This window comes from Dryas octopetala, chromosome 3, assembly GCF_963921425.1.
Source record: "Dryas octopetala chromosome 3, drDryOcto1.1, whole genome shotgun sequence".
Taxonomy (NCBI): domain Eukaryota; kingdom Viridiplantae; phylum Streptophyta; class Magnoliopsida; order Rosales; family Rosaceae; genus Dryas; species Dryas octopetala.
The window spans coordinates 3,365,284-3,391,843 of NC_141368.1; the positions used below are offsets into that span (position 1 = coordinate 3,365,284).

General features: G+C 36.7%; 7 protein-coding genes across 7 annotated transcripts; 2 read left to right on the top strand and 5 right to left on the bottom strand.

Annotated features, from left to right (window-relative positions):
* Positions 1–919: 919 nt before the first annotated feature.
* On the top strand, positions 920–1,399 carry LOC147289645 (oleosin 1-like). The gene has a single exon (XM_086237986.1). It carries the CDS (start codon positions 920–922, stop codon positions 1,397–1,399), a length of 480 nt encoding a protein of 159 aa, XP_086094112.1.
* A 1,799-nt stretch (positions 1,400–3,198) lies between these two features.
* LOC147289646 (cyclic nucleotide-gated ion channel 2-like) lies at positions 3,199–6,882 on the bottom strand. The gene is made up of 8 exons (XM_086237840.1): positions 6,647–6,882; positions 5,991–6,567; positions 5,404–5,625; positions 4,879–5,171; positions 4,455–4,566; positions 4,123–4,359; positions 3,785–3,871; positions 3,199–3,678 (listed from the first exon to the last, which is right to left on the bottom strand). Exons 1-8 carry the CDS (start codon positions 6,661–6,663, stop codon positions 3,199–3,201), a joined length of 2,025 nt encoding a protein of 674 aa, XP_086093966.1. The 5' UTR covers positions 6,664–6,882.
* A 1,272-nt stretch (positions 6,883–8,154) lies between these two features.
* PEI1 (Zinc finger C-x8-C-x5-C-x3-H type family protein) lies at positions 8,155–8,895 on the bottom strand. The gene has a single exon (XM_086234865.1). The coding sequence runs from the start codon at positions 8,893–8,895 to the stop codon at positions 8,155–8,157; it is 741 nt and encodes a 246-aa protein (XP_086090991.1).
* Positions 8,896–13,550: 4,655 nt separating this feature from the next.
* LOC147289648 (myb-like transcription factor family protein) lies at positions 13,551–16,154 on the top strand. The gene is made up of 6 exons (XM_086238167.1): positions 13,551–13,845; positions 14,638–14,852; positions 14,944–15,006; positions 15,081–15,137; positions 15,229–15,357; positions 15,849–16,154. The coding sequence occupies exons 1-6, from the start codon at positions 13,551–13,553 to the stop codon at positions 16,152–16,154; spliced, it is 1,065 nt and encodes a 354-aa protein (XP_086094293.1).
* A 737-nt stretch (positions 16,155–16,891) lies between these two features.
* Positions 16,892–20,030, bottom strand: LOC147289649 (GTP-binding protein YPTM2). Its single transcript, XM_086236996.1, has 8 exons — positions 19,824–20,030; positions 19,067–19,139; positions 18,463–18,510; positions 18,337–18,384; positions 17,947–18,018; positions 17,679–17,834; positions 17,474–17,577; positions 16,892–17,261 (listed from the first exon to the last, which is right to left on the bottom strand). The coding sequence occupies exons 1-8, from the start codon at positions 19,835–19,837 to the stop codon at positions 17,168–17,170; spliced, it is 609 nt and encodes a 202-aa protein (XP_086093122.1). The 5' UTR covers positions 19,838–20,030; the 3' UTR covers positions 16,892–17,167.
* Positions 20,031–20,926: 896 nt separating this feature from the next.
* Positions 20,927–21,732, bottom strand: LOC147289650 (uncharacterized). The gene is made up of 2 exons (XM_086236998.1): positions 21,434–21,732; positions 20,927–21,289 (listed from the first exon to the last, which is right to left on the bottom strand). Exons 1-2 carry the CDS (start codon positions 21,687–21,689, stop codon positions 21,108–21,110), a joined length of 438 nt encoding a protein of 145 aa, XP_086093124.1. The 5' UTR covers positions 21,690–21,732; the 3' UTR covers positions 20,927–21,107.
* A 1,282-nt stretch (positions 21,733–23,014) lies between these two features.
* Positions 23,015–24,787, bottom strand: KUOX1 (KAR-UP oxidoreductase 1). The gene is made up of 3 exons (XM_086238700.1): positions 24,548–24,787; positions 24,198–24,445; positions 23,015–23,591 (listed from the first exon to the last, which is right to left on the bottom strand). Exons 1-3 carry the CDS (start codon positions 24,785–24,787, stop codon positions 23,015–23,017), a joined length of 1,065 nt encoding a protein of 354 aa, XP_086094826.1.
* Between the last annotated feature and the right edge of the window lie 1,773 nt (positions 24,788–26,560).

Below are 26,560 nucleotides of genomic sequence, written 5' to 3' on the forward strand. Positions count from 1 at the left end.
CTAATTAATTATTATTATTTTTCTTTTACTTAACTGGACAATGAAAGCAATCAAATCAAGAAATAAGAAAAGATCACCAGGTCAAGAAATTATTGGACACCTAGAATTTTCATGATTAATTGATCGTGCTTTCATGGTAGAAAATTGATCCTTGGTGGTGGTTATAAACTTCTTTTAAGGTGTTCATTAAGAAAGAGAAAAGGTCAAGGTCTTCCTCAAGGAAATGTTTCCATGAGCAATTAATTTCAATGTAAAACAGTAAAAGTAATCATCATCTAATTTTTCTGTTGACCAAAAAAAAAAAAATCATCATCTAATTTTTCTAACCAGATTGGACTACCGATTACGAACGTCGGATTGAAGCCCACAGCGTATGGGCTTTTCAGTAGAAGATTCAAGCCTACTTCGGGGCAAAATTGGGATACAGGTTTATATATAGCTTGTATTGGGCTGGGACTTAGTGAATCCTATTAACTTAAAATCATTTGGGTCTGGCCCACGCTAGTCTTCACATCGGCGATCATAAACACGTAAAAATGAAACCTGATCACCGCACTCGATCATTCCTTATGTGAAGTCCTCGAACACTCCACAACCTTTCCCATAAAAACTCTCACTCTCTCTGTTAGACTCGAGCAAATTACTCATCGATGACATCCAATACGGACAAAACGACGTGTCGCAACACAAAGCCATTGCGTTACATGCAACCCCTGCATGAGGAGCTCCTCAACACGTGCCCCTCCCTTCCTCAACACGTGCTTCCCCACCTCACTATCCTCCCACTTATATAAACCCCCGATTCCCACAAGTACCCCCTCAACCCATTCCAGCTAACCATTCGCAAATTCATCAGTCACATAAAATTTTGTGCATCAAAATATTTGCTAGCTAGCTCCAAATCAAACCCCTGACCAAAATGGCCGAGCACCACCAACAATCCCATCACTTCCAAGGCCAAGACCGCTACGGCGGGGGCCAAGGCGGTTTCCAAAGCCATGGCCAACAACACCACCAGCGGTCCTACCAAGTGGCCAAGGCGGCCACAGCCGTGACCGCTGGTGGGTCCCTGCTGGTCCTGTCCGGTCTGGTCCTAGCAGGAACGGTCATTGCCTTGACCATAGCCACTCCGCTGCTTGTCATATTCAGTCCGGTTCTCATCCCTGCTGTGATCGTTGTTTCCCTTATAATGATGGGGTTCTTGTCCTCTGGGGGATTTGGTGTGGCCGCGGTCACCGTGTTGTCGTGGATCTACAAGTACGTCACTGGGAGCCACCCACCTGGCGCAGACAGCCTTGACAATGCGCGCCATAAGCTGGCTGGCAAGGCTCGGGAGATGAAGGACAGGGCTGAGCAGTTTGGTCAACAGCACCTCACCTCTGGTCAACATACTTCTTAATCAATCTGCATGCATGCTGCAGCTAGGGCACCATGCATGTGCTATACATGTCCGTGTACTTGTTGTTGATGGTGATGATGATGGTCTGCTAGTTCTTTTCTACGGCAACAATATCATTGTAGTTGTAGATTAGGGCTCGCTTATTTCTTGTCTCGTGTATTTGAGTTGCTTTTGTTTTGTGTTATAATAATAGTCTCTCGTCTCTGTTCATTTGCTGTGTATGTGTCATATGTTTTTGGGAATGAGATGAATATATAGAACTTGTTAATTTACTTTCAGCTTTAGATTCGATCTTTTAACTTGGGTTCTTGGGTTCTTTGGCTCTTTTTTTGTTTTTTTCTTCGAAAAAACGTTTTATTCGGTGATTTCGATATTTTCAGGGAGATCATATGTTGCATGTATTAACTAAGAGTCGGTGGCTACGTGTCGCAGTGCATGGTATTTTGTCAGGACTCCGAAGAGGTGGCCGGTGACACGAAATCAGGGATTCCATACTTTGCATAAAGTGATACATACACTTCGACCAAAAAAAAAAGTGATACATACACGTGTTAAGTTGATGAAAATAAATCTTCCAAGAAAATTAAACCGGGATAAATTATTCATATAATTGAAAATTTATGTAACAGAAGAAGAAATTGTTCACCATCTGGAGATTGCAACAACGTTGGCACTTAAGAAGTGGATCGTTAGTACACTTCGAATTTGGAAATCAGCTTCATATCTTACTAAATTAATTTGGAATTAATTAATATTCAGATCGAAGAAGAAAGATGAATTTATGATCACTTGGCTTCCATGGTTTAATTAAGTCCGTATTTGGGCTGCCTGAATCATAACGCTTCCTATGGTTCAAGTCTAGGCCCAGATCGATTTCTGAGTAGTTGCTGTGTAGGTCCAGATTAATATTATTGTTCTTAGAATATATGGTCAGCCTTAGTGAATGGGATATGTTTTGTAAATACATTTTGATATTAAAATGTATTTACAAATGAAAAAGTAAGTGAGTACCAAAAAAAAAAAGGTAATGACTTAAATGGAAATATATATACCTTTTATTATCTAAAGAATTCCCAGCAAAAAGAGAAGAATGCCTAAAAGTTAACCAGGGAGTTTGTACTTGAGAACTTTCCGACTCATTATTATTGATTTGTCTCACATCCTTCGCATAAACCAAAGGGGATAAGTGGATAACTATCAATGAAAATGAGAGAACTAATTCAATTTTGTTGAATAAGTAATAAATAAATAAAAAATAAAATGCTTGAAGGTGGGATTATTGTTGCTTGTTCAGATCGGATTGGTACAGTGGATTTAGCTTTAAAAATACAGCCAAAAAATTGATAGAAGGGTTTGAAAGACTCATACAAGCTAGGATGGTATAATTCTTCGTGACAAGAACTTGATAAGCTGTCGGAGTTGGGCCTTGACTTGTAAGCCGGGCTTTGCCATTTACCCCTCTGCCGGATTCTTTTGGGTCAGTTCTGAAATCATAGGTGTCTATGTATAGCCCTTGGCCCAACTTGTATTTTTGTTTACGTTCTGGCTCACAAAAAGAAAAGGCCAAGTCAGAACCCATCAATTTCCTCTCTTTGCATGCATCCGCCATTTTAATTTTGAAATTACAAATTTATCCTTCCCTCTTTCTATCTCTCTTTGTATTTTTAAAATGGTGCGATTCAAAATGAGTAAATATGAATTGGAGGAAAAACCTTTGGTCCACTTGTCTTATTTGAGATGTCAATTGCAAGTTCCACATTCCACAACTTATTTGAGTAGGTATGAGTAGTAGAAATGAGTTAATCGAGGTGGTCATGGGGCTTTAGCGACAGAAAAAATGCCGCATACATCCGCAGGCGGTTCTCAATGTCCCCGTCCTGCACCACCAAAGTCCCCTTACTCCTGGCTCTGTTGCGGCGCCACGCAAGCTGAATGACGACGGCCCCCCACGTCCGCCAGTTGGACGAGTAATACCTCGCCGTCCGCCGCAGCTTCTCGCTCGAGAATTTGTAGCGAAAATGGTCGCTGATGTAGCGGAGATAATCCGCGTCCAGACCAAATGCTTCGATGGGTCCCACGCAAGTGAATGTGGCGGAGGAGGGAGGGAGGCGGCTCGAGAATGGGCGGCGGAGACACCACGAGAGAAGCTCGTCGCCGAAGAAGCTACCGGGTTCGAGAAAACTGGTGGCTAGGAAGCCTTTGCTCAGGCCTTGGCTGCGTTTTATGGCCCCGCGAACTACGAACACCATCCTTTGTACTGGGTCTCCTTCTCTAATTATCTATGTACGTGCGTAATAATTTCTTGTCATCAACACGAATGGATAAATAATGAATCAGATAATTTAAAAACATCCAGAAAAACCACAATTTGTACGTGTATCCCACCTTTTCACCGGCGGAGTAGATTATCGGCCGAACAAGATCACAGATGTTGTCAAGAATAACATCATCTAAATTGTGGAATAGCGATACCTATAGGGAACAAAGTATTGTGGATCACAGATTGGTATAAAATTGGTCAAAAATTAAGAATTATGAAAGTAATTTCCATTTTTAGAATTTCAATTTACAAAATCAATGACGTGATAATTAAGTAAAGTGTCAAGCTATTGGAGTACGTCGAGCTATATATATTCATACTGATCACTAACTTATATTCAAATGAACTGAATTTGGAATGTAAGATTGAGGCGAAGACAATTGAGCATAAGGTGAATTGTTACCTTCTTGATCAGATCAAGGCATAGATAACGCTTAATGTCTCTGCGGAGGCCATCAGGAAAATGTTGGATCAATTCAAGCTCATCGAGTCCTTGCATGGCCGCCCAACTTTGGCGTTGAAATTGGAGAACTCTCTTTCTCAAAGGAGATGGCAACTGCCTTCGCTTCATCCACCATTCGATGTCTCGATATTTCAACTGCATTCTCTTCTTATTTGCCATCATCGTTTGCAAAAATATCTACATAATTAATTACACATACAAAAATTAATTAACTTCATCATCATCCAATATCGGTCGATCGATAGGTATATGAGAAGCTTTGAGCGACCTGCCTGGATATTTCCAAGTAATGTAATAAAGAGGCCCAAGCCCGCAAGTGTCAAACAGCATGAGAATATCAATTCCAGCCAGTCACTAGTAGGAGTAAGGTTGTTGGCAAAGGACCTGAAAATGTGAGTACAAGTACTTGAGAATAATGCCCATTTATACACATCATCACAATACAATATTACAATATTATGCTTTAAATTTGGAAGAATTTGTTAGCCGACCAATGTTAGGTGTATTATGTACCACATTTTTAGTATCACATGTTTATCATCAGCCTCTTTAATAAAAACAAGGCATGTTCATACAAATAAATCTCACTTTTATTAAATACAAAACATGTGGTATATATAAATACTTTTATTCTTTGCTTAATTAATCTTTCACTCCATTTCACTTGTTCAATAATTGAATACGTTTGTGGCTTACCCGAGGTTATTTAAACCCCAATAAATGGGATAAAGCATTCGAACAGCAAGTGTATTGCCGGCATAGACCAAAAGCAACGGCTGGTAAATGCCATAACCGTATGTGGTGTCCTCATCCAAGCACATTGTCTTCATCTTTGTATAACCACCAGTAGTAGTAGACAACTTTCCATTGGAAAATATTTTTGTCGAACAATAGAGTGAGAGATTGCAGTTCCTAATTGAGTCACACTGTTCCAAGAGGCATGACATCACACGTTGTGTTGCAAGCACATACCAGCACGCTCCAGCAATCTACATGTAATTGAACCAAATCATCTAATTAAATATATGAACATACGCAACTTAAAGCTCGGAATTGGTTTAAATAAAATTATTTGTAACACGTACATTTTTTATAGAGATGATACTACTCATATAGGTGGGTTGTACCTCTTTTAAAGTTGTGGTAAACAAAAATGAAGCATTAATCAATGTACTTATAGAGTGAATTGAGAAATGATGATGTTTAACGTAGGCTACGTACGTGAGAGGCAGTTAAGTAGGCAATGATGTTTAGTTTAAAACGCCACCAAATGTTGCCATAGGCAAAGATGTAGCCTGTGACCTTCTGTAGTTTTTTGGCCAAGTATACATTGTGGTACAGCTTGGGGACGAATTGAAACAAGAAGGTTACCAAAAGGGTCGTCATTATCAATCTAGTCCTTTCTTCTCTAAGCAATTTTGGCACAATTAACCAAATTACAGCCTGCAAAAAACAAGTATGATACATATTTGAATCAAATATGGAAATTAAATAATTAATTGGCTAGAAGCCTAATTATCCTAGTTTAACAATGCAAGTTCCATATTAATAAAAATTATGTGGAACCATTGTTATATAGTAAGCGTTAAATGACAAAAACTATTTTTACATGTGAAATTTTTAATTTTCTATAATAATAACGTACTTTCATGGCATATTAACGTGTTGTTATAAATCTATTCAAATTATTACTCAAGCATCGTGATTGAAAATATTGAACATATATAGCATATCCATCAGAACTGTGAAAAATGTGGGCCGTAAACGAAAACGATTAGTGAATGTAATTTGCAGGTAGCTATATGTACCTGAGGGATTGGTAAAATGACAAAGCCATCGAGCCAAAACCCCTTGAGGGACTTCATATAGCGAGATGCGATGGCACGCGGGTCCCACACCAGCTTCCCACAACCAATCACCATGGACTCGCTGGACACGTAAGCCAGCTTGAACTGGAGCACGATGTGGGCCAGGTGCAAAAGATCCAAGCACGTGCGAATAACGGTGACGAAGAGGGCCAGCGCGACATCCATGTAGAAGCAGGGGGGCCCAGTGAGGCTGAGCGCGATGACGTAGAAGAAGAGGGGATCAACGGCCAAGGAGAGGCCACGTGCCATGAGGACGACGCGGTTCCACCTTTTGACGCTGCTGCAACGTGGGTCGATGACGCGGGGCCGGGTGAGGTCCTGCGGGCCGCATTTGAGGTCGGACGGGGTGTGGACCCGGGTCAGGGAGGACCCGGCGGAGCGCTCCCATTGGAGGTGGTGCTGGGTGGAGTCGCAGCGGTTGGAGTGGAAGACGGGAACCCCCACCTGAGTGCAAGCGTAGCATTCTTGGGAATGGAAAATAGAGTCCTCGTTCTTGCAAATCCTGACCTCATTCCTCCTGTAATTAAATTAATCAGACCAAAATCAAATTTGTAAATACAAAATATGTAATCGTAAATTGTGGTTGTGATCGTGACCTTGACATTGAGGACATGGTAGGATGGGGTGTAAAATATGGGTGGAGGAATTGATGAAATTGGGTTTGTTTAATTTGGGAGGAAGTCAATTTTGGGAAAAGGGATGTTATGATGGATATGTGTAGAGAGTTTGGGCAGTGGGCACGTAGCGAATGAAGGTGGCGGTGGTGAACTGGGGGATGAAGCTGGTGGTGGTTGTCGGGGACTGAACTAGAACTGGGTCCCACCAAGGTCAAGTGTTTGCCTGAACCCACTCCAGGTCACCAATACTTACAGATGAGAAACGTGAAACGTTCGGTGTCAATTTTACAGTCAATACATCTCAGTATTTTCTGCAGGTGTCAATTTGCATGTTACATATATAACCAAAAAATTTGCAAACAAGAGGTTTTTTTTTTTTTTTTTTTTTCTCTTTTTTCTTTTTGGATTTTAGGAAGGAAAGTCAATTAAGCTCGGCAATGATAGATATGAACTTGACAGTAATAGAATCATTGAAAAAACCAAAAAAGGAAAAAAAAAATTAATATTGAACAAATTAACTTAATTATAAGGTATGTATTTTTAACCAGTTTTTATTAATTTTTCTTCAAAAAAAAAAAAAATTTAACAAATTCAATGCGCCATTTTCAGTAATATTGGGAGTGCCGGAGTGGACAACTATGGTAATGGTATCGGTGCATTTTAAGTAATTGTAAGACATAGTGAGTTATAAACTTCGTATACCGAACAGTACATGTACGTCTTCCTGGCACGTACTGAAATTTTACACCACAAAATTAAAGGTTTGAATATGAGAAATCTCAATGCTAGCTGGTTCTAGCTTTCTAGATACGTATATATCAGGAAATGCTCCGAGTCCAAATTAATTGTCATATATGAAGTTTATCTCTTATATAGAACTAGGCTAGCTAGTAGCTTGTGCTTATGATGACAGTTATTTTCTAGTGAAGTTAGTTATAGAACTAATAACAAGTTGTACAACTCTTTACACATTAATTGTATAAAAGTGAAACCGGCTTATAGATTTAATGAATAGATTAAATAGATACGCATTTTTATGTTGCCTTACTTGGAAGTGGAAAATTTGAGACCCAACCTCACTTGGCTATCCTCATATCGTCCAACACTCTCTTACATTTCGCAATCTTTCTAACACATTTTGAAGAAAATCGCAAATATCTTGTAAATTTGTTATACAAAATAAATAAATCCATGTTTATACATGTTCTCTACTTCTCCCAATTTGGTCCGTTTCATGTATGTTTTATTTGTTGGGATTGGTGACATTTGGCATCCATTTTGTTAGAGAGCAAATTAAGCGGCTATGACTTGCGTATGCTATGGTTTGACAACACAGAAAAATAAAACAGAAAACATTAAAAATACAGGAGTTCCCTTAGTACATAGCTAGGCTTAGTAGTACGTACTACTCACATTAAACAATTAAGTTAACTAATCTTTATTTAAACTTGTTACACTTAATCCACAACTTTTAATGAGCTGACAAATTACTGCACCAAATCCGAAATCCAATCAACGTGGGCCAAATTCGAATCCAACCCGGAATTCGCCGGAAAATTCCCTTCATCCGTATGCTCCGTCAGCTTCAATTCCCTCAAACTCTTCAAAAATGCCGAGAACTTCTCAAAAGAATCGTCAACACTCTTCTTGATCAAGCACTCTTCCGTCACCGCTGACGTGGCAGTCTCATGGCCAGCTCCATCTCCACCGTGGATCAAGTCGCTCATCCTAGCCGCCCGAGACACATAATTAGGATGGTGGTGATGACTGCACTTGAGTTTGGTCTCCGCCACCCGAAGCTGTTCGGGCGTGTGCGCAAAGAAGCACACCTTGCGTGTGCAATACCTTCCGGCATTGCACGCGCGGGTCCGGTATCTGGCTGGGTGCAGCCAGTACTCGAAAACCCCGTGGGCGAACTCGCAGAGCTCGCCCTTGTGGCACTTGCCGTTTCGAAAGGCGGGGCAGGCGATGGCCGAGTAGTCGTACTTTCGGGGGTCGCGGCGCTGCGCCTTCTCGCCTTTGTGAGCGTAGGGGCATTCGGTCCAGTCGTGGCTTCGCACTCTCGGGCACCGCTTGATCTTGTAGGCGAACATTCGGAACTGGTCGGACCCGAATATGGTATTGTCGATGATGCGGTCGTTGTACTCGGACGATGGGCTCCGACCCGAAAATAGGTGCGGGTGCGGGTCGGATAGGTTGTAGAAACCTGGATGCACGCCTTTCAACATGGTCGAATGGTGGATGAATTATCAATTATGATTGTCCACAATGAACAAACACATGCAATAGCTTCTAGCAATCTAGGTAGGCTGAATTTTGAGTTAATCGAACACCCATTTGAATTTTAATACGAAAATGTTGATTACAAGCTATAACATTTGTACCATTGGAATTGGGGTTTGTGTCGGAAAAATACAAAGCTAATGGCATTGGATGGCGGAAATAAATCTCTTCATTATAGCACAATTAAGAGCTTCATGAGTCAAAAATAATGAGATAGAAGGATGAATAGTAAGAGAAAAGATGATATCCATGACAGGATGAACAATCAACAGGCAAAGGGGTGGATGGGTTGGAGGTACAAGAATGGGTGCATTATTTATAGCGCCAATACAACCCAACTCTCTGCTTCAGTTAACTTCTAACCATGGTGTATTTAGGAGTTGGCCATGGCTTTTGTGCTCTATACACTTCACCGTTAAGTTAACGGTAACGGACGTGTAATGGGTGAAGCAGTGGATCATCAACTGGGTCTGCAAATTGCAAATTGCAAATTGCATGCATGGCTTAGTTCTTTACCAGAGCGAGCCAGTTGTTAGCTCAACAAGAGCAGCTTCCAACAGGTGTTATTGGGCATTTTGAACATGTAACGGCGTCTCCAAGCATGTCTGAGATCATACCATTTGGTTTCTGGAGGCGGGTAACGGACGTTAAATGTTAATTGTACACGGTATTGGGTATTCCAGAAGAAACGGCAGCGTTTGGGACACGGGAGACAAAGTTTTAGTACAAGTGGCGAATGCATGGGCAGGTACACGTGTAGCTGATAAGTGGACTGACTTACAAGGCGATGAAAGATGTACGTGGATTGTGTAGTGCACGTGTTGAAGGATGCGGACTCCCGGTCCTTGTGTTTTGAGATTGAGAGGTGCAGGCGTTTTTGCTTTGCTTCTATAATTCCATGGAGGTTGGTAATTAAAGGACAAATCAACTAAACAAACTTCTCTTGACTCTTTGCTCCCAAATCTCTCAGCTTGTCAATCCACTCAAAAAGAGAAAAATAAAGGAAAGATTTATGCAAAATGTTAGAGGAAGATCAAGTAGGATCCTTAATAAGTAGGGAAGCAATATTTTGGAGTTTGGACTCATGTTCACATTTAAATTGTGTTCATGTGAAGGTTTAAAAGTAGGAACTCAGCTAAACGAACCTGAATTTTCGATTAGACACTTAAAATTGTTACTTATACAAATCAAAATTCATGTTTTTAAAAAAATATATGGTCATTCAAACAACCACTCAATTTTTGTTGAAAAGTTTTTAAATAGGATAGTCGTATTATGTGTATAATTAATATGATCACTCAATATTATAATGCCATATATCTTATTTACTTTAAGTAATTATAAATTTTACTTAAAATTAACATGCATGTCGGTATTATTAAAAGTTGCGTCATTCATGTGACATGATTGTTCCACCAAAGACTTTTTCATTTTTGTTCGATATAAATACAAGACTAGGTCTAAGATATATTGTGGCTTGTAGTTTCTTTTTCTGCCTTAAAGCCCGGCGCCGTTGCACGCAAAAAAGAATAATTTTGTCCGATATGTTGAGAATATTGAATCTCACCTTAAAAATTATTAGGGTTAGAACAAAATATCTTTTCACAAGTCTATTAATATGGTATTACCTCAAAATGTTGTTACTATTACATATGGTATTAAAAGAGGTAATTCACATGTTGAATTTCACATTCTTAATAAATATAAGTTGTTCGTGTAACGACACTTCTTTTCAAACTTTTGACTACCGTCTTACGGTATATCAATTTATTCAACACGATTGATTTTTTTTTTTTTTGATTATAGAATTCAATGTATGAATACTATATAAATTTAAAAAAATAAAAAAAATAGTGGGATAAATAACACAATTAATACTCACTAACTCACAATCTGGAATGCAAACATCTGTATTTAAACATTATTACACACACACACATATATATATATACATCTGCAATTAATGAGTTAACGAATCCTAATGGCATGAACTGAAGAAAGCTATACATAGGTCCTAGAGTAATTTTATTTCCATATCTATCATAGCAACTAGCAAGAGCTCGGGAGGTCCTTGATTTTCCACAAAAGAAAAAGAAAATTATACAACTTTAGAATGTTTAGTCTATTGGGGAAAATACATAGAACTAGCTACAAGGGTGTAGTAGTATGCTTGTGATTGATGTATAGGTGGAGCCCACCTAGCTCGAAATACATGCATGTAAATTCACAGAGAAGAGAACAAATTAATTAACTTTTTCTGCACTGAACACGAACAGCATAGAATCTTCAAGCAGAGCACAGTCTAAAACTGAAACTGAAACGCATGCATGCGTATTAACACGTGGTGCATTGATAAGTAATACAGCTTATATACCGACAAACTTTGCTGACCATCTCTAACCTGAAGCTGACTACTCTCTTTGTATTTAAGTCTGTATTCAAGTATGCGTTTCTTCATTGTTTGGTCACAAAAAGACGAAACCACCTAACTAACTTCTATTGACCTCATCCTATATGAATTTGTTATTGATTTCCTCGGGGTTAAAAACAAATAATTTTTTTTCTTGTTCTAAGAAATAAAACGAAATCATATTAATTAGAAGTAACTAAGTAAGAAAAAGAAAAATCATATAATTTGGAAAAAAATGTATAAGAAATAGCAAAAGAAAAAGGACACAAACTATGGTGATTGATATAGTCTCTTGTCCCGGCCAAAAAAAGATAAGTTGTGGTGGATGTGTGTCGACAATTGTTGACTTTTTGTGGCGGTTCGTAGTGTTTTTTATGAGAAAAAAAAAGGCCCAAATTATGGGCACCTTCTTGGATAATTCGGCTGATCACAAGCTACGTTGGACTCAGTGTTGGGCCGGTTTCGAGAGTACCCACTACATTTTTTTTTTGGTCTGAGAGTACCCACTATATTACACGGCCAACCAAAAAGAAGAAAAAAATGAAAACGAAAAATAAAAAAAGATGGTATCAATGATCTATTTACTCCTTGGAAATACCAAGTTTCAATTTTCTTTGTTATTTTTTAGATTTAAGCATGAAAATCTGAAACTATCCTACCTTTCTTGAGGATAAGGTAATTATGTAAATTAACATTGTAAAGTGGCGATGATTGTGATATAAATGGTTTTCTCAATCCTCTACCTAACACATTATCGGGTGTGTTCCATATTGTGATTTTAATAACATATTTTAGATAGCTATCATATTTTGAAAAAATTTCCTATTTGGTCTACACCGAAATTCTCTTTCCAATTTTCATATTTTAGTAACATATCTTTCAATTCCGTGAAATTATATAGCAGGTTGACCTAATAGCAGCTTCTATTTTTTATTTTCATTTTTTGAATATTGCTTGCAATTATGTTTTTAAAGGGCTCACAGTAGATAAGAAATATTACCTCTTAATAAAAACAAACATCTTACCTCAAATTTTCTAGAGAATTCGATTCAGACTCTATTCCCTTAGAAAACAAAACAACACAAACTGATTTTGTTACTTTTTTTTTTTAATAGAAAATATCCTAAGCAAAAGATAATCATTCCTCTTATCTATAAATTACTTTCTTTGCATGCAAGCAATAAATTGCCAAATTTCATACCTAATTACTAATCAACAGACCTAGCTAAGGAGTCTAATACGAGTAAGAAAATTCATAATGTTATCTAAACACATTTCATTTAATTCAATCATAATAATCGATAAAACTTTCAAAAGAAAAGAAAATAATAATTATCTAGCAAAACAAATTCAGTCATGATCCACTGCCCACTTTGTATATCCAATCTGCTACACCGCCTTTATCTAAATGGTCCAGATTGCTTGAAATCAATTTCGAGAAATCTGAATCGTTAAATTGTTCTAATATTTGGGTCCCAACAATTCACCAACACAGATAGGCTTACCTCGTTGTACAATATCACAAGGTAACTTCAAATTAAAATCATGATTAGCTGTCTTGATTAAATTCAATATAAATCTCCCAAATTAGATAGCTAAAATTGGACTTTGACCACCAACATCAACAAAAAAGCTGGAAAGGGTTTAATTCTTTTTTTCTCTTTTTTCTTTTTGGGTAAAAAGATAAAATTAGTAGCAAGGACCAGGGAAGCGTACCGAGTTTCCAGAGAGGCAGCATATCATCGCGTAAGACCAGCTTCACAAAGAACAGGATGGTACTGCCACGTGGCAGAAACCCATTGCAAAAAGAAACCCCACCAAATTTCCATTCTAATCACACGGCTTAGATTCTCGCTGTCCCAGCAAAGAAGAAATCACAACCCTTCGATCTGATAATTCAAAATGGTTCTTCTTTAATGGCGGAATTAGTGATTACCAAAATATTGGTAGTGAGCTTAGTGGTGAAGGAAAAAAAGGATATGGAAAATTGGAAACTTGGGTACGTGTGCTGTAGACTTATTATAGAAAAGGAAACCAAAAGCCCATAAATACTCAGAGACCTCCCGAAAAAAAATTAATCCAAACCCATCATCACAATCTCTTAACCCTGTTGTTGGTTTTTTTAATTTGTTTTGTGCGTAAGATTTTGTTGGATTGATTGGGTTGAATTGAGGAGAAGGGTTTTCAAGAATGGTGAAGGATTCGATGAGAAAGTGTTCCCACTGTGGTCACAATGGTCACAGCTCGAGGACGTGCAACCATGGTGGGAATAAAGGGGTTTGTTTGAAGCTGTTTGGTGTGAACATAAACATGGAGAAACAACATGTGGACGATTCTATGAAGAAGAGTTTTAGCATGGGAAATCTTGTGGCTGCCGGCAACGCAGACCACAACAACAACAATGTCACAACTGATGATGCCGGCTATCTCTCCGATGGCCTCATTCATAACCAGAGACGCAAAGCCGCTCATGAGAGAAAAAAGGGTACATCACATATTTATATATAATAAGTGATTTATGTGTGCATACATATGTTTCCATGCTTTTGATTGATTTGTTGATTTGTTGGAGGATTGATATGTACATGTTCTTGGCTTGTAGTTTGATCTGCCATTAGTGGTATATATATTATGTACATTGTACAAGTTTACAGTATGATCATACTTTCTTCTTTTTGTATTAATTTTTGTTTCTGTAATATTTCTGCTTTGATGATTTCAATCTTTCCAATCCGTTAATTCATTCCATTGTGATTTTGTTTTCTTAATGAATTCTTTGTTAACACTTTAATTGTCTCTTCTTGTATACGTATGTATGTGTATTAGTGTAACTTGATGGATTTTATTTGTTTGTTTATTTATTTATTCTGGTAGACTGTATGAGTCTTCTATAGGGACAATTCAATTCTTCTTTCTTTTTTGGTTAAACAATTGTATTCTCCTTTCATTGTTTGCATTTTGCTTATTTAGATTTTTCTTTACTGGCTCATGCATTTTGTAAATCCTTGCAATAGTAATTAAATACTGTAGATGACATGCTGCTCTTCAAATTGATTTGCATTTACTAAACTATGCACCTTTTTTAAAACCCATAATTAATTTGGCATCTCCAATCTCTCTATCTTGTAGTAAAATTATTAATGAACATTATTAAATTGATGCAAGAAGATGAGTTTGTTTTAGCATTGATGACAATAAATTAAAAGTTTTGCATTTAGATGGTTGAGATTTGGTAATTTTGGTTGTGAATGGATTTTAAATAATGAAATCTCTTCAGGGAGGCCATGGACTGGGGAAGAGCATCGAGTATTCCTAGCTGGATTGAAGAAGCTTGGGAAAGGTGATTGGAGGGGAATAGCTAGAAATTTTGTGACCACCAGAACCCCAACCCAGGTTGCTAGTCATGCACAGAAGTATTTCCTCAGGCAGGCTACAAATGACAAGAAGAAACGAAGATCAAGCCTTTTTGACATGCACTTTAAAGACTTCTCTGTAACTCTCTCTCTCTCTCCCTAATCTCTCTCTGTACTATGCATATTTTAGTGTCATATAAATTACTAGTTTAGACTTGATGGACCTGCAGGATCAAGGTCCTCTAGACTCCCCACGATCACCAACATATAAAGCTACTGAAACTTCCTCACATGTAAGTCCATATATTGTGTCATCAACTTCATTGATTTCAACATAACCTTTAAATAACTGCTGGTTGTGGTACAGGGTAGTAGCTCTAGTGTTCTGCCACAGAAGATTAACACAGCTAATAAGTCACCACAGGTAAACCCCAGCTGTATAAAATCAAGCATTAATGTGGAGAAAAAGTACATTAACTTACCATTAACATTAATGGCTTCCAATAATCTTACAGGCTAGCATGCCGGCTCAGGTTTTAAACCGATTCCCACATCTCTGCATAGATAGCCCCCCATCTGCTGCTGCAATGTCTCCAATGTCTGCAGCTTGCAGTGTTCCAAATTACCCTGTCATGCCTTATATGGTAAGCACCAATTTGTCTAAGTCTTTCTCCATTCTTATATTCTAGGGTGAATTTAGTTCCAATTGAGTCTTGCTATACTCTCATATGAATTAGGTAGCTAAATCATATAGATACTCAATGGAACAGTGGTCTCTGCTCATTTGATTCATTATGACTAATCATTTGTAGAACATATTTGTTTTGTGAGTATCACTATTTGGATCATCTTCACTCATCACTTTGCTGACTATTTCTTTAACAGAGGCAGGACCCACATAGTTAAATTTCGCTTATATTAGAGATTGTCAGTAAGGTGGTCAGTTAAGATGGTCCAAATAGTTTTATTAATTTTATAGAAGAGGAAAGTAAATGTACTAGAATGCTTATAGTTATAGAATGGTTTGACCCAAAAGTTTGAGACTCTTCCAATTCCAACAAGTGGTCATTAAGGATATCCATTCCATCTGTTACTAATTCCTTTGTATATGATGGTGTTGCTCATGTTTGAACAGGTGGGAATTCCTGGAAATGTACCATATGGCCCAGTGGTGCAGTTTACTAGACCTAGATACCCGTATATGATTAAAACCCATGGGCATGGCAATAACTTTGCTACTTGTGGACCTGTTATCTCCCACCCCTCTGGAATTCCATCATCACCAAGGTCTCTCCCAAGCAGTCCATCAATGGCAGGAGGCCGTATGATGACCTCACCAACTGATCAAAAAGATGCTTTGGAGCTTAAAATTGGGCAGCCTCAACCCTCTCAAGGACCCAATTACTCGTCCCCTTCTTCTGGGGCCATCAGAGTCACATAAATAAATTACACTTCATTTTTCTCAATTTTGTCTATTATGAGAATAATCAATTGAGTTGGTCCATTTCATTCAGGTGTACCATTGTATAATGCGGGAACATTTTCCAAGTCACACCTTTTGATATTCTGTTGATGATAAAATGAGGTAGCTTGACTGATGAGGCCATACATGATTTCTTGATCATACAATTTTCCAAGTCCCACTTTTTGATATCCTGCATATTATCGTTCTTTATAATCATTGCAAGCACTTTCGAAAGTCTCTCCAGATCATTATTAACTTCGTAAGATAGTTTTTTGTTTGAAGCGAAACAGTAATTTTGTATAGGCTGTTCTCAGGTGCAATCTTTTTAATTAGATTGGGACGTGTTAAAAAATAATGTATAGTTTATAGTATAGATTATTGGGTCTGGTGGTTACTTTTAATAATATTCCGAAAATTCCCTTTATTAAAGAAACTGATCAAAACAAATAAACAGTAAATTAAAAGAAAATAACAGCAATTTCTTCCACCATTTTTTTATTGCACTATCTTAAAAGGCTAGTAAATATTGAGAACTTGAAATTTTCGTAATGGACAGTCCAAATTTGCTATTGGTTGGCTGCTATGAGCTAGTAATTTTATGCATGACCATTTCATCACTGCTAATATTCATGTTGCAAAGGCACATCACCAGGTCATAGAGGATTGAGGGAAAATGTAATCTCCGGCAGTCATCCATTTCAAGAGTCTAGATCTTGACAATTTGCAATATATTATAATTAGTGAAACGTACATATTTCCTTTAAGCATCCACATGAAACACCAATTTAACGAGTGAAACAGAATTTGGGAGGTAACTGAGCACCAAGCATCATTTGTACATACCAGTTAAAAGACTAAAAAGAATAGAATTTGGGAGTGTAACATATAAAAACAGAACTGACATGCAAGTCATTAATATGGTCTCAAAATGCACGAATGAGAAGCCTCCTCCATGCACTCATGCCACAGAAGATCAGCAAGAGAACCAACTAAGAAGAGCAGCACCCAGATTTCTGGTTGACTGGTTGTCCTCGAATTTGCACTGTTGGTGGCCTTGCATTGTTCATTGGTTGACTTGCCATCCTGCAATCATGTGGTGAAAAGAAATGAGTGAATTATTGACGCCAATTTTAAACTTGAAAAGCCCGACTGATTCAAGCACAAGAATTGTGAAACCAATAGTCGATGAATATAATCAATTTTAGTTCCTTCAACTCAAAGATGCAGCAAACATTCTCTCTTATATTACAGTACAAAGAAAATAGAAAATACACACACAACATACAGAAAAGTACCTATTCTTGATGTCAGCAGCCATTGCCATAAAAGCCTGCTCCACATTAGTAGCATTTTTCGCACTAGTCTCCATGAAAGGGATCCCAATCTCATCCGCAAATGCCTTTTAACACACCAATAAGATGATAGGAAAGAGTCATTTAAATAATGAGTAATTGATAAAAATATGAACAGGAAGTAGTGGAAGGCACACAGTTTCTTCACCTTTGCTGTTTCATAAGACACAACTTTGTTAGCAGTGAGGTCAGACTTGTTGCCAACAAGAAGCTTGTTTACGTTCTCACTAGCGTAACGGTCAATTTCATTCAACCACTGCTTAACGTTGTTGAAGCTCTCTTGGTCTGTCACATCATAAACTATCTGCCACATACACCAACGTTATAAACAAAATCTACGGCAAAGAGCACAAGACAAAACCACGGCTACAATAATGAAAGTAAAAGAAAAACTAAAACTAAAACAGAAAACTTACTATAATGCCATGTGCCCCACGGTAGTAGCTACTAGTGATTGTCCTAAATCGTTCTTGGCCAGCAGTGTCCCACTACAAGTCCAGAGGGGAAAAGGAAAATATGACAGATAAGTATAACAGCTAGATGGATTAAATAACAGCAATTCATAAGATGCAGTGCTAAAAGAACATTAAAAAAAGGCATATAACTCCAGTAACACAAGACTCCAAAAGAAAAGAAACAAAGAAAAAAAGGAGCAAACACCAATCAGCACCTTAAAAAATCAAAGGGAAAAACATGGCTCAGCCACAAGACTTTAGAATCATCATTGCAGAGAGAGAAACAGGTAGATATATATATATATATAGAGAGAGAGAGAGAGAGAGAGAGAGAGAGAGAGAGAGACTCACAATTTGAAGTTTAATGGTCTTTCCATCCTGCTCCACAGTACGAATTTTCTACAGATAAAGGAAAACAAAAATAATTAGGAATCATATTTTCTATAAACATAATTTGACCCAGAATATAGAGCTTACAAAATCAACTCCAATTGTGCTAATATAGCTGTCCAGATATGAATCATCCTGTATCATATAGATAGGCAAAATAGTCAGCAATGATAGTCATGAATTCGGCTCCAGCAAATATCAACTATATTTCAACACACAAATCAGGCATAGGTTAATTAATAATAAGTAAATCAATGCTCATTGTTTGAGATAGGAAGAGGTACAATTAAGCCTTTTTGACAGTTAGGGATAGCCATTACAGGTTTTTCTTCTGCAAATTTCTAGAAGATCATTTTCATTTAGAATCTTGAAGCCTTTCTTCTAATCATTTACATCAAAGAGCTGAATAACTACTAGATTCCCCAAATATCATTGTCTCAACTTAGTACATAGCATAACATTTGTTTCCTTTTCAGCAAGTAACAAACAAATGGGCAAAGTAAATAATTGCCAGAAACCCTTTACTGGGAAATTAATCAGTTAACTATACTGCGAGAGACAAGAAAAGAAGGGTAAACTTCAATGAATCACGCGAAAAAATAAGCCAATCAATCAGCACTACAATTTTCATTGCAGCAAAGGAGAAGGGTAAGACAGCAGGGACTAAATGGCCAGTGTATTAACAACTTACAGCAAATCTCAGAAGAAGACATGATTTTCCAACCCCGGAGTCTCCAATCAGCAGAAGTTTAAACAAGTAATCACTGCAGCAGAGAACATTTCAACATAATCATTCACTTGCAATACTTTCAATCTAAATTCAACAGGTTTGGCTGCAAATTAACAATCCAGTCTTTTTTTCGAACCATATATTTAGCATAATGCATTGACTGAGCTAAAAACAACTGAATACCAAGATCTTAAATCAAAGTATAGTTGGCCCATTAACCTCTAAACCACTATCCAAGCTATGGAGTTGTGCAAATACAGAAGGCAAATCTCAGTTAAAAAATACAAAAAATCATCAATTAAAGAACAAAAAGAAATAAACTAGTGCCCCTTTTGGATATAGTAATCATAATTGAAGACCAAAAGGCAGAAAAATGAAACTAATTGGAAATCCAATATCTTGGGTTTTCAATTTCTTCATTTTCCTAAGCAAGCAAACAGAATTTCAACGAAATTAACAGAAATTAAAAAAAGAAACACAAATTAACAACACCCCCATTACCGTTTAGCACGAAATCATCACCGATCTAAAAAATTAAATTTTTTTAAAAAATGGAAAAACACCAAAAAAACGAATGGCTGCCGACAAAGGAAAATAGTAGGAAAAGGACCCACTTTATTTTTTAAGCTTTAATGGTAAAATAATTTGAGATGCAAAGAGAGGGCTAAAGTTGCGTTATAGGAAACAAAAGGAAAGGGAAAAGAGATCGGAGGCTTACTACTCAGGATTCATGACTGTGAATGGTTGATCTTCGAAGAACTCGACCGGGATTGGACCGGTCCAGCCAGAACAGAATCTAGACCAGGTTTGATTCTCAGATGGAAAAGCGTAGAGAGAAGGCGAGTGAAAAAGAGAGAGACAAAGAGGGACAAAGAAAAACTGGGAACTGGAAAAGCAAATGACAAAGTGATGATAGAACCGAAAAGTTCGGTCCTCGGATATATATAGATTGAAATATATTTATATATATATATATATATATAGATTACGTAAAACTTTGGAGCCAAAGATTTTTACTGTTTTACATGTGGGCCTGCGGCTGGGCCTAGGCTAGGCTCTTCAGTTTGAATAAACTCCTTCGGCCCATTCGATGTCAGAGTGTCAGACTGTGTAGTTTTTTTTTGGTAATATTAATGTCTGAAATAAGTTATCACAGTTTTTAATTTTAGATCTAAATCAGTTCTGTTCCCAGAAAAAAGAAAAAAACAAACAAACTCTGAAGGAAAATTACCTTATGTTATTCATTCCATGATTAATACAAGCAATATTCTTCAACACCAACATGAGTTGTTGCCTTGTTGGTTTACCTGTCGGTATCATGGACCTTATATAGATTGCTATCCACATACATAACAAAATTAATCAAATATATATATATATATATCTCCTTTTATGACCAATGAGGCATTTATGGGTGACAACCAAAATATTTGGCCAACTTGGGTTTTTTTTTATTTTTTATTTTATCATCATGGAGACTCGAATTTAAAGCCTCAACCTTTATCCACCCCTTTGAATACCATTCGAGTTAAAGTACTTGGCCAACTTGGGTTTAAGTGTTTAGGATAATGTAATTAAGCATAAGACCATTTTTATTTGGAAATTAGGCATTAATATCCTTGTATTAATATCCTTGTACTAATATCATTGCATTTTTATTTGAAAAATGCACACCATCTTAGTTTTAATATCCTTGTACTTATATCAATTAATAATCACTAATTAGTACTCAAACTTCAATTTCATATATCAAAGTTTGATCAATTTCTGATATGAATGGAAACAATTAAGAAGCTTAAACCAGAAGAAAGCTGGAAAACACATAGGCATTTCATTAAATGAATGGCTTGATCAGAACAAAATATAGGAAGATATATATAAACCCCAAGTTTGATTTGTACTACTACTTTATTTAAGCAACCAATGATCAATTCACTTGCGTGGATGATCCATCTATATATAGCTCCAATATTTTTGTTTTTTGTTTTCCTTCCAAGCCTTTCTATCTTGGGTTTTTATCTTCGATTTGCTCTGTTGTTGTTGAGTCCATGTCTAGTACTCCCAAATCCACGATGGGTATAACGCCTGTTTGAGTACCATCACTATCATTCTCAATCTCCCCATCTAACGTCAGTCCTTCAATTCCTGCTGTTATTGCATCCCCTTTAATCCTCACATCTATATCTGCAAAAAAATTCAATACCAAAACATAATTAGAAACTTAATAATAATTTGTTCCAACTTTTTTAACCAAATAATGTTTTTTATTTATTTTGTCGAATCTATTTTATACTTTATTTATTTATAACAAGTAAGATATTATGTTACCTGGATTAGAGAAAAACCAAAGGATGAAAGCACATAAAAGAAGCACCAAGGGGATAAGATGCACAGCATTCTCAGCAAACTTGATGCGAGACTTCTCTTTCTTGGCCAAGTCGGCTATAGGATCATACACCGGCAGCTGATCACCGCCTTGATCAAACGACATCGACATCCGCAGCCCCGACGGCCCTTTTGCCGAGGACGGTGACGACGAGAAGTACTCATCCGCCACTCGGCTCCAGCTTGCGGATCTATACATTATATATTTCTTTAATTAAACAATTAATTAATTCTGAATTATACAGAATGATCAAGAATAGTATCTGAATTAATGCTGAATATTGACTATTGAGAAGGGTAAGTTGCAATATTATGAATTGAAATGGACATGTGATATATTGTGTCTTGATATGAGTTTGAGTGTCAAGGAAAGCGGCTAGGATTTGGGAGGAAGTACTAGTTTGTTGGATCCATGATTTAATTATAATTTGACTCCTCTTGTTTTCTGTTCCACATGATCATCCAACTCTCTTTTATATATAAAGATAGGGTGGACCTAGCAAACAATGTCAAACTAAAATGCCCTTTTATTTTGGATCTGATCTGCTGCCTGAATTTGAGGTTGTCTTTATACCCAATTCAGAGGTATTAATTAAATAAGTTTTTGTGAAATTCTATTTTACACACGCTCAACAGTTTTAGAGAGTTTGTGCATATTCTAAAGTACTCACACAGAGAGTGTCTGAAGCTAGCATGATTCACATGAAAGTGTAAATACCGTTGCAGCGTAGTGTATATAGATTTAAAAATATTTTGTAGACTTTTTTAAGTGACAGACTTTTGTAAAATTTACAAATTTTTATTGAGTTTTACGGAGTTCTACAGAATCTATAGAAATCCTTAAAAATCTGCAGGAAAGAAGTCGAATTTATAATGACTTTGAAATACATATAAAAGTCTATTAAAATCCATCATTAAATGAATTCAATAAAAGTCAATGACTTTTTAAATACACATAGATTTTTACAAACTTTTTAAAAGTCTAAGTTTTAATTGAATACTACATGACTTTTATAGATTCCTTAAAATTCTTAATTGAATATATATAGACTTTTACGGACTTTTTAAAAATCTTAATTGAATACCACGTGACTTTTAAACTCCACAAAAGTTTTTTAAAATTCACATACAATACACCCCACTAATTATGTGTTTTGTTTTGTGGTAAAAAAAAAAAAAAATTGGGGGAGAAGCAGTTAGATATGATCTTAAGAAACCACACATATAGTTTATTACTTAGAAAACAGGGAGGTACAGAGTGAAGAGGGAGGAACGCCTCTCCAAAAAACCCTAACATGCAGAAAGAAAGAAATTAACAACAACATTAAAGGTAGCCAAATTCCAAAAAAAAAACAGCGTACTACAAGGAGAACTACTATCATCACAACCTAACTTAGCCCTTGAATCTGCTACTCAATTATTTTCTCCGAAACAATTATAAGACCCTCTTTGTTGTACGTCTTGACCAAAAACAGAGAAAATAATTTAAACAACAGACAAAAAAGAGTCTAAGCTAGAAAGATGTTACTTTTCTACTTTGAGCGTGTTAATGAAGCTCTTCCCCTCAGACAGGTCATTGTTGGCGAGAAAATTCAGAAAATCTCTGAAGCTACTTTCTTTGTATTTCTCAGGATGCTCTTCACTCACAAGCTCTTCGGCAGTCCCCATCTTCTCATCCATTCCCAAACTATGCAGGCTAGCAATGGAGATTCTTGTCTTCTCACAGTTCAATGTGGCCCTGTGGACAACACTCTTGTACAACCCATTGCTCATCACCTCAAAATGGTCACCCACATGGACTTGCAGAGCACCATGAAGTTGTGAGACTAATTTCCATTTCCCATCTTCAGTGTGCATGATTTCGAGGCCCGGGCAGCTCTGGAGTACAATGGTTAAGCAGCTGTAGTCTGAATGAGGAGGCAAGCCTAGTGCAATCTCAGGGTTTGGGCATGGTGGGTAGCAGTTGACTGTAATCACTTGCATTCCATCTTCCATTTTTTTGCTTATGTAGTTTGGACCTATGCCTAAGCTCTCAGTAATGGCTGCAGTTATTTCCAAGCTCAGTTTCCTCACTTCTGTGCAATACTTTCCCATCATTTCCCTGGAAAATTCATGTATTATATAACATGTGAAGACAAAAATGACACTTCCTACAACTAATAAATAAATAAACATGTGCAAAAAGAAGAAGTAATTTTATTTTATTAAAAAGGAAGTTTCTCCCATTGTCAATTTGTCACATAGAAAAATTCTAGAGTTGCAGATTGTATACTTCCTCGACTACAGCTACTCATTAGGTGCTATTCACGTGACGAGAGATGAGTTGAAAGGAGATGAGTAGCACGTGATGAGAGATGAGAGGGAGTGTGTGCGCAATTGTTGTGTCCTACTGAAGACTCTCTCAATCACATAATAAATTAAATGTTCACAAGATTGAAGTCAAACGGTGATTTATTAAATTTGGGGAAAATAACAAACTTGGGGCAAAGGTTATCCATTCCCATTTCTCATGATAGACTTTAAGTTCCATGGCAGTTACTATTTATGAGGACCAAGTTCATTGCATGTGACATATAATTTATACATGTATCATGGACTATATTCAGATATTCTATTGACTTATTTAATAGGATGACTGCAGGTTGACAAAATAAGATCAGTAGTACTTGCAAGTTGCCTGAAAACCATGGTCTTAATTGAGAAGTACCTGTAATTTGGTGGATTATTAGGCCAGGATTCGATCCAATCTGCCAAGGGGTGTGCATAATGTTTGAGGAAGATCCTCCAGAATTGAATCTTATCAACTCCATCCTTGAAGCTTGTCCCATATCTCACTGCCTTGTGCACATCATTGCACATCAACCCCACCTTCTCTGAAGCTGGAAGTTTGAAAAACTCTGAAGCTGAAGACAGAGCCCCATCTAACACCGATTGGCAGATTCCATGGTTCACAATCTAATTTCATTGTCATAACATGAAGATGATCATCAGCTTATAATTAACAAACAATGATTAATCTTCAATTTGCAAAGAAAGCTTAATTAGTTATTAGCTTACTTGAAAGAATCCCAATTGACGACAAGCCATTCTGATTTCATCACTAACAATTGCGCGCTCATCAGAAGAACCCTCTTTGAGTTTTCCTAAATCGATGGTGGGTACATTGGCAACCTCTGAGGTCAAACTTGCACGATGTGACGTTGGAATCACGTAACAGTCGGGTACATATGGCAAACCCCTCTCTTGTGCACTCTTCCCCATTGAAAATGAGCTCGAACTCTTATCATCCCCAGCCATTTTGCCTCACAAAGAAAAATATGGAATCCAAAGAGAAGTAGAGAATGAAACAGAGGAAACCTTGTAACAGACAAAGAGAAGGTAATGATTTGAAACAACATGCAAGAAGGGTTTATATAGAAAATTTTCAGTGTCACCATTATAGATCAGCTTGAACCTTTTTGCAATAAATTTAACAGCTGAGATCTTTGTGGCACATATTTATCAAATCAGTTGCTAGATCATTAACTTGATGTGGACTATGTGTATCAAAAGCAGGTCTAAAAGCACTTTCTTAATGTTTAATATTAGTCTTCTTTTCTAGAGAGCTGCTGGGACTAAAAAACAAATTAAATAAACTGGGGATTTGTCATTTGTGGAGAATAAATGTTGTGTAAGAGTGTGAGTTTGGCGGATGGATATGGCCGGGAAATGAATGAGGGCCACATATAATCCTTGTATTTGGCCATGCAGGTCGAACATGTTAATATTGGTGGCCAGGCTTTTGCTCCGTGTTCGCTTACAATTTAAAACCCACTTTTTTTCCTGACTTTCAGGTACGGACTTTCGAAGGTGCAGTTCTGCTTTTTGAGCAGCTGGTTTTGCTCATAAAATTCTGGTATATCTAGTTTTCGAGCTTGACCAGATAGGAAGAGAAAGAGATAATATATATATATATATATATATATATATATATATATATACACACGAACGTGATCTTTTATCAAATAATCTAATAACATGAGATGTTTATGTTGCATGTGATATTATGAATCTTTTTTCTCTTTTTGGTCAAGTGGGGGTGATTTAGACTATTGATTGATTATGTTGATTATTGGATGAATATGTGTTCTAAACCCACATAAACATAGACGTTTTATGTTATCAGGTTGAGAATTTGTATCATTGATTATAAATGTTAATTTTTATTTGAATGCGTGGTCTAGATCGATAGTCTTGCAATAGAACATTACTCTCTCGTACAACCCTATTTCCCATAACATGATCTTGATCTGTCTCCTTATATTATGTACTCTCTGTCTTAACTAAAATTAGAAAAGAAAAAAATATATGACATTAGTAATATATGGAATATATGTTTTATTCCCTGCTAGGCTTTCCACACCTGAGGTTAGATTTTGCTATAGCTTCTCCAAATTTATTTCTAAATGTCAGGAATCCAAGAAACTGCACTTGATGAATTAATGCAGCCCTTAGGGCCCATTTGGTATCTATTCAAAAAAAAATTTCAAAAATTAAGATTTTTTTTAAAAATATGAGTTTTCAAAATCAATTTTAAAAATTTTAAAACTTGTTTGATATGAAATTTGAAAACAATTTTCAAAATATAAAAATGATGGCATATAAGGAAAAAGAAAGTGTAAAAAACAAATTGAAAAAAACGATGTTTTATCATTTTTAAAAAAAGACATGTTTTTGAATTTTTTTCTAAAAATTTTTTTCTAAAATAGTCAATCAAACACGTTTTTTTTATTAAAACTTGTTTTTTTATTTAAAATAAAATAAAATAAAATAAAATACCAAACAGACGCTTAGATATTAGTACTATTTTTTTCAAAAGAGACAAGAGTGTATTTTTGTTCGGAAGTTGGACAGGGATAGATGGGATGGCGCGCATATCCAATATCTATCTATGTATTATTGATGGCAGCAGATAAAAGACAGTTTTCCTCTTTTGCATATTCAATTAATTATAGATCCATCATGTGCCATATTCAATAATTCATGGGAAATTGGGATTGGGAAAGCGATGAACTACTAAACATAATGGAT

Excerpts from the sequence above, each read along its gene's own strand:
- LOC147289645 (XM_086237986.1), top strand. The coding sequence starts at position 920 with ATGGCCGAGCACCACCAACAATCCCATCACTTCCAAGGCCAAGACCGC.
- LOC147289646 (XM_086237840.1), bottom strand. Across the intron at positions 5,626-5,990 it reads TCATTTTACCAATCCCTCAG|GCTGTAATTTGGTTAATTGT; the intron begins GTACATATAGCT and ends TGTTTTTTGCAG. Across the intron at positions 3,679-3,784 it reads TCTACTCCGCCGGTGAAAAG|ATAATTAGAGAAGGAGACCC; the intron begins GTGGGATACACG and ends GCACGTACATAG.
- PEI1 (XM_086234865.1), bottom strand. The coding sequence starts at position 8,895 with ATGTTGAAAGGCGTGCATCCAGGTTTCTACAACCTATCCGACCCGCAC.
- LOC147289648 (XM_086238167.1), top strand. The coding sequence starts at position 13,551 with ATGGTGAAGGATTCGATGAGAAAGTGTTCCCACTGTGGTCACAATGGT. Across the intron at positions 14,853-14,943 it reads TGCACTTTAAAGACTTCTCT|GATCAAGGTCCTCTAGACTC; the intron begins GTAACTCTCTCT and ends ATGGACCTGCAG. Across the intron at positions 15,358-15,848 it reads ACCCTGTCATGCCTTATATG|GTGGGAATTCCTGGAAATGT; the intron begins GTAAGCACCAAT and ends ATGTTTGAACAG.
- LOC147289649 (XM_086236996.1), bottom strand. Across the intron at positions 18,385-18,462 it reads GCACAATTGGAGTTGATTTT|AAAATTCGTACTGTGGAGCA; the intron begins GTAAGCTCTATA and ends CTTTATCTGTAG. Across the intron at positions 18,019-18,336 it reads AGACCATTAAACTTCAAATT|TGGGACACTGCTGGCCAAGA; the intron begins GTGAGTCTCTCT and ends CTGGACTTGTAG.
- LOC147289650 (XM_086236998.1), bottom strand. The coding sequence starts at position 21,689 with ATGTATAGATCCGCAAGCTGGAGCCGAGTGGCGGATGAGTACTTCTCG. Across the intron at positions 21,290-21,433 it reads TTGGTTTTTCTCTAATCCAG|ATATAGATGTGAGGATTAAA; the intron begins GTAACATAATAT and ends ATTTTTTTGCAG.
- KUOX1 (XM_086238700.1), bottom strand. The coding sequence starts at position 24,787 with ATGGCTGGGGATGATAAGAGTTCGAGCTCATTTTCAATGGGGAAGAGT. Across the intron at positions 24,446-24,547 it reads GTCAATTGGGATTCTTTCAA|ATTGTGAACCATGGAATCTG; the intron begins GTAAGCTAATAA and ends CAATGAAATTAG. Across the intron at positions 23,592-24,197 it reads AATAATCCACCAAATTACAG|GGAAATGATGGGAAAGTATT; the intron begins GTACTTCTCAAT and ends TGAATTTTCCAG.